The sequence below is a fragment of the Apostichopus japonicus genome, chromosome 2 (assembly GCF_037975245.1).
Source record: "Apostichopus japonicus isolate 1M-3 chromosome 2, ASM3797524v1, whole genome shotgun sequence".
NCBI lineage: Eukaryota > Metazoa > Echinodermata > Holothuroidea > Aspidochirotida > Stichopodidae > Apostichopus > Apostichopus japonicus.
Window position 1 is genome coordinate 15,513,562 of NC_092562.1, and position 9,376 is coordinate 15,522,937.

The 9,376-nt window shown below is 36.3% G+C and overlaps 1 protein-coding gene across 1 annotated transcript; it reads right to left on the reverse strand.

Annotated features, from left to right (window-relative positions):
* Positions 1–958: 958 nt before the first annotated feature.
* Positions 959–8,526, reverse strand: LOC139979606 (calcyphosin-like protein). The gene is made up of 5 exons (XM_071990578.1): positions 8,309–8,526; positions 6,847–6,993; positions 5,348–5,525; positions 4,636–4,845; positions 959–3,513 (listed from the first exon to the last, which is right to left on the reverse strand). The coding sequence occupies exons 2-5, from the start codon at positions 6,981–6,983 to the stop codon at positions 3,412–3,414; spliced, it is 627 nt and encodes a 208-aa protein (XP_071846679.1). The 5' UTR covers positions 6,984–6,993; positions 8,309–8,526; the 3' UTR covers positions 959–3,411.
* Positions 8,527–9,376: the final 850 nt, after the last annotated feature.

Below are 9,376 nucleotides of genomic sequence, written 5' to 3' on the forward strand. Positions count from 1 at the left end.
TTGAGGTGGGGTGGGGTGGGGTTGATTGGGCCCCTTCATTTTCGCAGTGTTTGTGCTCCAGATATTTCACTAGCGACCTATTTTGGTTTCGATGATAATTGTAACCTTTACATTGTATGTTTGTGTGCGTTTGTGACGCCCAGCTTGTAAACACGATATCTCAAGAAGGAAAGGTCGTACCATTTTATATTTGGTTTGTTAAAGTACCACATCGATTACAAGAAGCCTATTTTTTTTGTTGAGGTCAAAGGTCATTTGGGTTCACCAGAGGTCAAATTGTGTCAACCTTGTAAACTTGATATATCAAGAAGGGATGCTTGGGAGGACCTCAGCACTCTTATAACATTGTTGAAAACACTAGAAAACAGCATTAATCAGATGGGAATAGCACTTTGTTATAAAAATGAAAAAAGTGGTGCATGTGTAAAATGACCTCGGGAGGGTTTGTTGCCGGAGATTGTATATTTACTTATACAATATATTTATATTAAATATATTAAACTCCACTCGGTGTGGTTTTTCTTGTTTTCATATTTTATTTTTAGTTAGATCATACATTAAAAGTTTCCAGTATGCAGGTGCAGTCATAGGGCATGTTGTTTGGGATTAAATATGTGCAAAGGTTCGTTGTAGCACATTAATACACGGGAATGCATTTACAGAGGCATCGTGAGCCAGGTCGGGGCTCCAGGGACAATTAGCTCACCTGCCGGCCCACCTCTATTGTATCCTTGACAATGTCCTACAGAATAGTGAAGATGTTTTAGTCTAATAAGAAAACATTCCTTGGTAGTAATCAGCACCAGGTTAAAACATGGTCTATTGCATTGACATACATAGGTGTGGGTCCAGAGGGAGGGGGAGGGAGGGGGTAGCACTATTGTTCTTCATTTCAACTCATATTGATGTTGACAAGATCTAACAAGAGTGAGAAAGAGAGCACAAGGAACTCAAAATGAACAGTCTTGCTACTTTATTCAATTAATTTAAAAAAAATTACATATAGAATGATAAAATGATACATCAAGGTGAAGACATCAAGGTGTAGACATCAAGGTAGCTGGTTTTATTTTGACATGATTAAATCTATAAGGAAAAGGGGGGAATGAGAACAGCAAGGTGTTATTTTTATATACTTGAGCTTGGTAGTGAATATTCATAAATGTTCTCTGGCACATTACTCTGGACGACATGAATACTACAAAGCGACTAGATTAAATATTAAAAAGTCACAAAAGAATCGCAATAAATACTTATGAATGAATCCAATTTCTCAACTAGTATCAAAATGAGTAGCAATCGTAACCATCATCACATCCTACTGCAGGAAACAGACTTGTAATTTGGCTTAAAAAATGATCTTTTATTCCTAAGACTGAAGTCTTGAGCAAGTCTACATAATATCACTCTAACACCATTCTTGTTCTATATGGTTAAGATATATCTGCAAACACAGGAAAAAGTTCTGAAAAACATACAGTACTGAAGTTCAAACCTTTACCAAATATTGAAATTGTTTACATTATCTAGACTTTAATTTCTCGGTGAAATAGTATGCAGAAAAAACTTGAGGCGCTTCGACTGAACCTGACACATTGACAATCCAGTGACGAGACTTGACATTTTTCATATCTTAGCAAGTGAACTACAATTTTGATGGGTTTCTTTAATACGAGGTGTTAACGATGGCTGTGTTTGCTTTTCCTTCACCCCCATGGGAAATTGTAAAGAAACTACTGCTAATGCTAACAATTACTAACTCTTTTGTTTATTACTCACAAAACTGATGAAGGCTAAATTGTCTTGCTATATAGTAATCTATTGGTATTCACTGGCAGTTCCAATTCGTAGGTGAACTCCTACTGAAATGCAATGTCATCATATTTGCAAATTGAATCATTTCAAATAATTGAAATAAGAAAACTAAATTAGGTTGTGGGAGTGAGGGGGAGATAAATGTGAAAAATAAATTTGGAAATTTTAAAGTAAAAATAAAAAAAGTATGAATGGTACTATCAAATATCAAGAGAAATGATATAAATTTGAGCAAAAACCTGTACAATATTTACTTGGTTTGAAAATTGCCAACTCCATCTGACAAAAATCCAGCAAAATGAAACATACATTAACATACAATGGAATACAGTCAGGTGTATGATATCATATATGGTATCATACCATTAATAGAATGCCTTATATGCAAAATGGTATGTATCTTCAGAAAATATCGAAATTAACCAATAGGCTTCTGGTGATGTACCCTATTAAATGACCTGAAGATTAAGAAAATGGGGGTCTTTCTATTGACTGATGTTATATATGTCACATATATGATAGCAGCTGCTTATAAGGAATGGACAGTGTGTGTAAAGTCGAATTTTAAAACGAACTGGAAAAAAATAAAAAATAAAAAGGAACATCAAACTTTTGCTGGCAGTATTAAATGAAGTCAATCTGAACAGACACCTTTTCAGTTTAAGTTGCAAAGTGCAGTATAAGCTCTAGCTGTTTATACATGGAATGGACAGTATGTGTGTATATATATATATATGGTACTCAAACCACTACAGAAACCCTGGATTTTAAATATCAATGCCTTTCTTTTTGATGGCTGTATCTTGGTGAAGTAGATTTACATCAACCCTTTTAAGTTTCTTTAGCAGTTGGAAAGTTTGGTAAGGAGCCATATGTAAGTCTGGCCCAGCAATGTACTATCAGTATGCTTGGAGCCCATTTTTGTAGGAGTATAAACCAGATATGACAAAGATCTACCATTTTTGACAAAACTACATATATTCCAGATCCATTCTGAAATGTCTTTAAAAAATCTCTACTAAGTAAAAGTTTTTTTTTTTTTTTAAATAACACACTATTATTCACTTTTCTCTATCCAAAAACATACTAAGTACACAAAATATACAAAATTTAATTTATACATGGTTTATCATAAAATACATTCAACTTAATCAGATGAATCCATTGTAAAATTCCAGTGGTAGATTAAAAAGCAAAAATTAGACCCGACCTTTCAAATATGATATGGATTGTAAAATGTGTTTCCATGATTGCCTATACCTGCAAACTACTAAAACCAGATAAAAAACCCTGTGAAAAGGAGGCAAATTTTTATCATCTATTAATGGGAATGTTTGACATGTAGTGCCAAGGGTTGGGGGAAGCATGGGTTGTAGTGCTGTTCCAACTTTTGATGCAGGTGCAACAATGTTATCAAAGCATCTTTCCGAGGAACTCTGAGAGCCTGGAAATCATAAAGCGTTCTGCAACATGACTATCATTATTTGGATGACTATGTAGTTTATCCCCAAAGCCATCGTAGACTTTATCAGGAAGGTCTGCTCCAAAGGGTCACAGCACATCTCTGAAATGTTCTTTTCCAGCTGTAGTTTTCTCTTACAATTTCCAGGCGTTTTTCATCATTAGAAGGAAATACGAGTCTGTATCAATGGATGCACTGACACCACAGTAGTAGTTCATGAACTCCTCTTTCGTAACCTGATTTAAAGAAGAAATTAAAATTAAAATAAAATCGAGGCAACTACAAACAGAAACAGCAGTAGGAAAAGGAAACTTCCCCAAACCAAGCATACCCCCCTCCCCTCCCCTCCCCTCCCCGGGCCATGAATGGTTAGGGAAGTAAGCAATGTGATACAACATTTTATGAACAACTCAATATGACTACTGCTTTTCAAAGGAAATCGGGTACATTAAGCAGCAACATCAAAGAACGGTGCATAGCATATTACAGAGCAAGAGCATTGGTGCAGCATGTATATACGACAATAACTGAACTTATTCAGTCTGTTTAAAAAGAAAATGCCTAAAGGTTGTTTTGTAGCTTCCACATCATAACAGATTTGGCTCTAGGAATGTACTAGTCTTGTAAAGACCCTAGTATGAACATCCTAGTGTTCCTTTCTTTTTCATAAAGCTATTTTCCCGTATCTACAGAATTCGCTGTACTGCCCAGAGAACACCCCCGGCAACGCTGTCGATACTAGGGTCTTACACATTTCCCCTAAGCTATTTTATGTTTTCCTTTGATTTTGGCAGATTTGCTTCGGAAAAGCGAAGAAGCCAATCAGGTTTGCCAATTGGGGCCCACTTCCCCAAAATGTTTATTCAAGCCCTGCCTCGCGCAGTGAACAATCACTTGGCTTTAGACTGGTTTGCACACTGCAAGATGGTCGCTTATTGTGGTGGAAAAACATGATCTCACATGACATGCATATTTGTAACTTAAATATGAATAAATATTTTTTTGGTTTTGCATAAGTTCATGCCCCTATTTTGAGAAATGTCCTAGACGTTTGTGTCGGACAGATCCTCGGTCATGTAAAATACATTGGGCAAGCACATTCGTGGTAGGCAGAAATGGACTCTGAGGCATGTACAGTTTGCACGCGAGAAAAAGGGTATTACAAATGACTTGGCCAAGACTAGGAATGTACATAAATATGGAATCACTTGCCATGGTATTGATTTAGATGTTTTTCTTCATCTATAAATATGCAAACTGAAAACATATCTGTCTTCCACAATACTCTAAATATAGCAATCAACCCTATGTCAAAAGTAAAAAGTAAGAAATATCCAGAAACAAAGAAAGAAACGAACCTTTCCATCCACTTCGCCACCGACCTCAAAGCTTTCCAAAAACTTGTTGAAGATCTTTTCTTCTGTCCACTCTCCATTCAAATATTTTGGATGGTTCTTGACATTATAAACGCCTTTGAGATCATCCATGGTCACCACACCGTCACCAGACTTGTCCAATTTGCGGAAGGCTTTCATAATTACATCTTTCCTTGCTTTCGACATTGGAGGCTGAAGAACAAATTAAGGAGAATGAGAGCGATATGTTGTTTGCTATTCTGTTGGCGTGTATAACTAGTCACCAATTTCAAAATTTTACCCTGACAGTACCAGTCATAAAGTCACTAACATACACTTTTGCATCAAATAGGCTACAGCTTTGGCTTATGGAGAAGTCCTTAAGTCTGCACCTCTTCTATATATGTACAGGTACAACATGTAAGTCATATCATTTTGTAAAGGGAGAAATAAATCCCTCTTGAGTTCCTGCAAATAATATCAATTCAATAGAATGTGCTCACTAATAGAAAGGAATGAAACTTTGCATTATAACCTAACCTTTCAAACCAAAAATGTAGGGAAAATTAGGCAAAGTTCAACACTTTAAATGGCCAACAAATTGCCTAGGTACAAATCTTTCTACAGAAAATTTCCACACTAGGGAATGGAACCTTGGTAGAGTTTTGTGGAGAATTTCAGCTCATAAAGATAAGCTCTTCTTCTTAATACTTACCCTTAAATTTTCCAAGAACTCATCAAAATCTATTGTACCATTCCCATCTTTGTCAAACAGATTATACATTGTTTTAATTTCATCCTTATTGAGATCACAGCCATAGTCATGCAGCCCTTTTTGGAACTCACTGAAGTCTAGGGTTCTGTTGCCGTCATCATCCATAATTTTGAAGACCCTGTTGAATATTTATAACAGGAAACAAAGCACAATTAAGATTGAAGCTTTTAACACATCAGTGAGTTTTATCAACTTAATTTTGAGAAAATGTTTTAAAAAAAGGGGATGGTTAGTTAATAGCTGCTTGTATTAACATCATTCTATTTCCTTAAAAATAACCCTGCTTACTAGTTTCAGGTCAACACCGTTGCATTTCATTAAAACCATGATATAAGTCCATTGTGTATTTATCAAAATGAAGTGTAGCATAAGATGTGAGTTTAAAAGGATTTCCTGGTGGCTGAAGTTTATCGTGTACTGTAGCAAACTGCAGAAAATTTCCTGCATCTTTAGATGGAAACCACATGAAAGCAGTTTGTATTGCAAGGATAATGAAATTTGTTTGATAATTGGTAAAAGCATCTGGCAACAGTAGAAATGATGATACCATCATTGCAAATCAGCTAAAAAGATATCTTTTCTTTTCTTTATCTTGCAAATCATATGTCCATACAGGAAAAGAATATTACTGCAGAAAGTTGCAACTTGATGAAATTCTAACTACAGAGAACATTGCCTACTTATCATCAAACAATCATATGCATCTACAATAGTTTTTAAGGAGAAATGCACAAGAAAGATTTGTATCTGCTTTCGAAGAACATTTGACCTGATGACAGACCACCTTCTATGATCCACTTCCTTGAGTAGTTTGGAAGCTTTAGCCAGTCAATATCAAACAAATGTCAACGTTAAGACAAGATATTGAGATGGGGTTTTCAAATAACAGTGTGGAATATTTTCACTTCAATATACTTAAAGACAAGAGTATCCTATGTTAATCTGGTTCCGAAAGTACTTATCATTTTATTTATTTGATGCATAAAGGTCATAATCCTCTGCTCATTTGTTTCTTGAAACTAGAATACATTTTAAAGAAAAGGTTACAAGTTGGATAAAAAGGAACAAAAACACACACACACAAAAAGGCAGAATTAGCAAACGATGTTAACATTCAATTACAGGTCATTTACATGTAGACTGTTTCTACATCTTATATGCTGTTTTTGATTTCTTTTTCTTTCTTCGGGCAAGAAGAATTTTAAGTCCTGAGCGAGTCTGAGATATATGAATGTTGGGGCCTGAAAATTCTGAAATGTTAATATAGCATATTAACTTCTTCCTTCTGGCGAGTGATTTATTAAAAGAATCAGTCATGAATCATGTTCATGAAACATTGAATTTTTAAAAACAAAAATGTATTTAACAAACTGAGGCACTTAGTACTGGAACGTATAAAGTGACACACAGGCCTTCCAGATGGTTAGCTTTAAACTTACCTTCCCAGACCTTTGATACCACTTGATCCTCTGGCCAAACATTGTAATCGTAACTTTTCAACTGGGTCTTTTGTGGTATGAATTGTTCTCTCTGCTTTTTCTTTCATTTCTCTATCATGTCTTGCAGTGCCCGCCATTTTTCAAACTCTGAAACAGTGTAAGATTTTCATTAAATTCAGTGAATGAAAAAAAGTAAGCTATAGTTATAGTTTACAACTTTGAAAACTGTTAAAATAGCTTTATTAGAAATCAAGGTAAATTATGCTGAAACTCCACTTCAACATTTTTGAGCCTGGGTTAAGCTCTGAAGTCTGGTATCTACTAGCCTCTCAAGAGAATATTTTAATGTTTGTCAAATGACTAAATTTCTATGCTGACAACCAAAATCAGCTTTGCTTGTCTGACAGACGACTAGTTGTTTAACCATCACTTCGGACATACTGAAATGAAACAAAATCAGTGGTAGGCCTAAAACCCACACAAAAGTAGCGCTAGCAATGGTAAGTAGTGGTACCAGCCCTTTGATAAGGCTGGGGGCCGTGTCGGCCCGCCATCAGTATATTCTGCCGTAGAATTGTGCTCTTTCCGCCATTGAAAAAGTGCCATTCCGCCACGTTACTCTGATGGCGGTAAAGAACTTTTGTATAGCGGAAATAGCACATTGTTGTGGGTGCACTGTAGGCCTATATGCACTGTATATTGCTTTGCTTCACAATACCTAGGCCTGCAAAATGCACAAAATTGGTCATTTAAGTCAACAATCAGAATCGGTCTTTTTAATAAACAATAAACGTAAATTAATTCAATTTATTCAACAAACTATATTATATATTTGAAGACAGTGTATCCACTCTTACAAACTTACAATTAAAACTATTCTATCAACATGTACATTAAAGACTGTGTATCTATTCCCCAATATTGTCTTAACTATAATTCAGTCTATCCAGCAAACCGTCACATTTGAAGACAGTGTACCTATCCTTCCACACGAATAAAAATAGTTCCACTGATTCATTTCTGTGTCAAATCCATTCCTCAAATGTACCATTCAGCCATAGGTTTCGCGCCTTCCCGCCATGACAGAAAGGAAACCTATAGCGGAATGGTACGGCGGTATGTACTGGAATAGCACTGGAACCATTACTAGTATTACTATTAGGCCTAGTCGTTGCAGTGTCTGCTAGGCCTAGGCCAAGACTAAAAACTCAAGTCCTCAGTTATTAAATATTAAATATCTTAACTTAAACTACCGCATTTTTTTTTGGTTACATTGTTCGAAAGATGCCAACACGAAAGAAAGTCAGAAGCATTTAGTATCGTCCTAACTTTTGCTATTTTCGCAGCAGCGTAAACAGACAGCCTAACGTACATACAGCGACTAGGCTAGCTTAATTTGATGCTAGCGTTACTGCCAGTGTAAGCAAAGGCTAGGCCTAGCCAGCCTACCCTAAAAAATTACCAAATTTATATTTGTCGGAGTTGCAGTGTTTCTCTTCTATACGACTTGAAGACGTCAAACAGTTTGTCCAACGAAATCTCAAAACTAAGTTGTCAGGTTCTAAAGTGCCCCAGCTTTAGAATATAAGAACTGAACAATCCAGAAAGTTCGCCGTCTTATTCGCCAAACGATACTAGCATACAGTTGAAGTTATTTGCTGAACAGGTGGGTAAAGCATTATTCAGGCACGCAGTGACGTCACATTGTTTGGAAGCTATGGAAATAAGGGATGTAAGCCTACCGGAAGGGAATTTCCCTCAGAATTGTACCACACACAAGATAGCTTACCTTTATCAAATCTTTTCATTCGTATCAGATTATTGTTCTCATCAAATTCACTTCGTTGTATGTCCTGCCATTTGGGACAAAATCGTTTTATAAAAAGTAAGGATTATTTCTGTTGTGGCCAGAACCATTGCAATATGTTCTGAATCTGGACAAGAATGATGGAAAGACCCCCAAGAAAATTGATGATTGTAAGCAATTGGAAAATTTGCCATCGCCATTATGGCCAAATAAAAAAACTGATGTAGGTATAGGGGTTGAACCTATTTGGGTGGGCTAGAGGCAAATTAAGGATTCTATAAAGGAGTGTAAGCCTGGGATGGTGAAATGGTGCATTGTGAGGCATATTTAGGACAATAATTAGCTCTATAATAAGCAAGCTTTTGCTAATACTATTGATGTTTTGTGTGATTGAAAAGGTGGTGTAAACCCATTGTCTAATTTAAAAGTTCCCACTATCCCCCATCCCTAGACTTTTGTGTGCTGTCACTGCACTCAATCATAGCAATAGTAGTAAAGCTGCATAACTAAGCCATTAGATAACATGACTTGCATTCTATTTTAAAATCCTTTTCCAGCCAAACATGCAAGGGCGGCGGAACCGGGGGGGCACGTGCCCCCCACTTTTCCTCAGGGTTAAAAATGTGCCCTTTTTCTACATAAAAATTGAGGTGTCTCAAGTTAGAAAGAGGCCAGGGAACCAGAATGAACACTTGGGAAGGGCCGTTTCCGGCCATCTGAGGG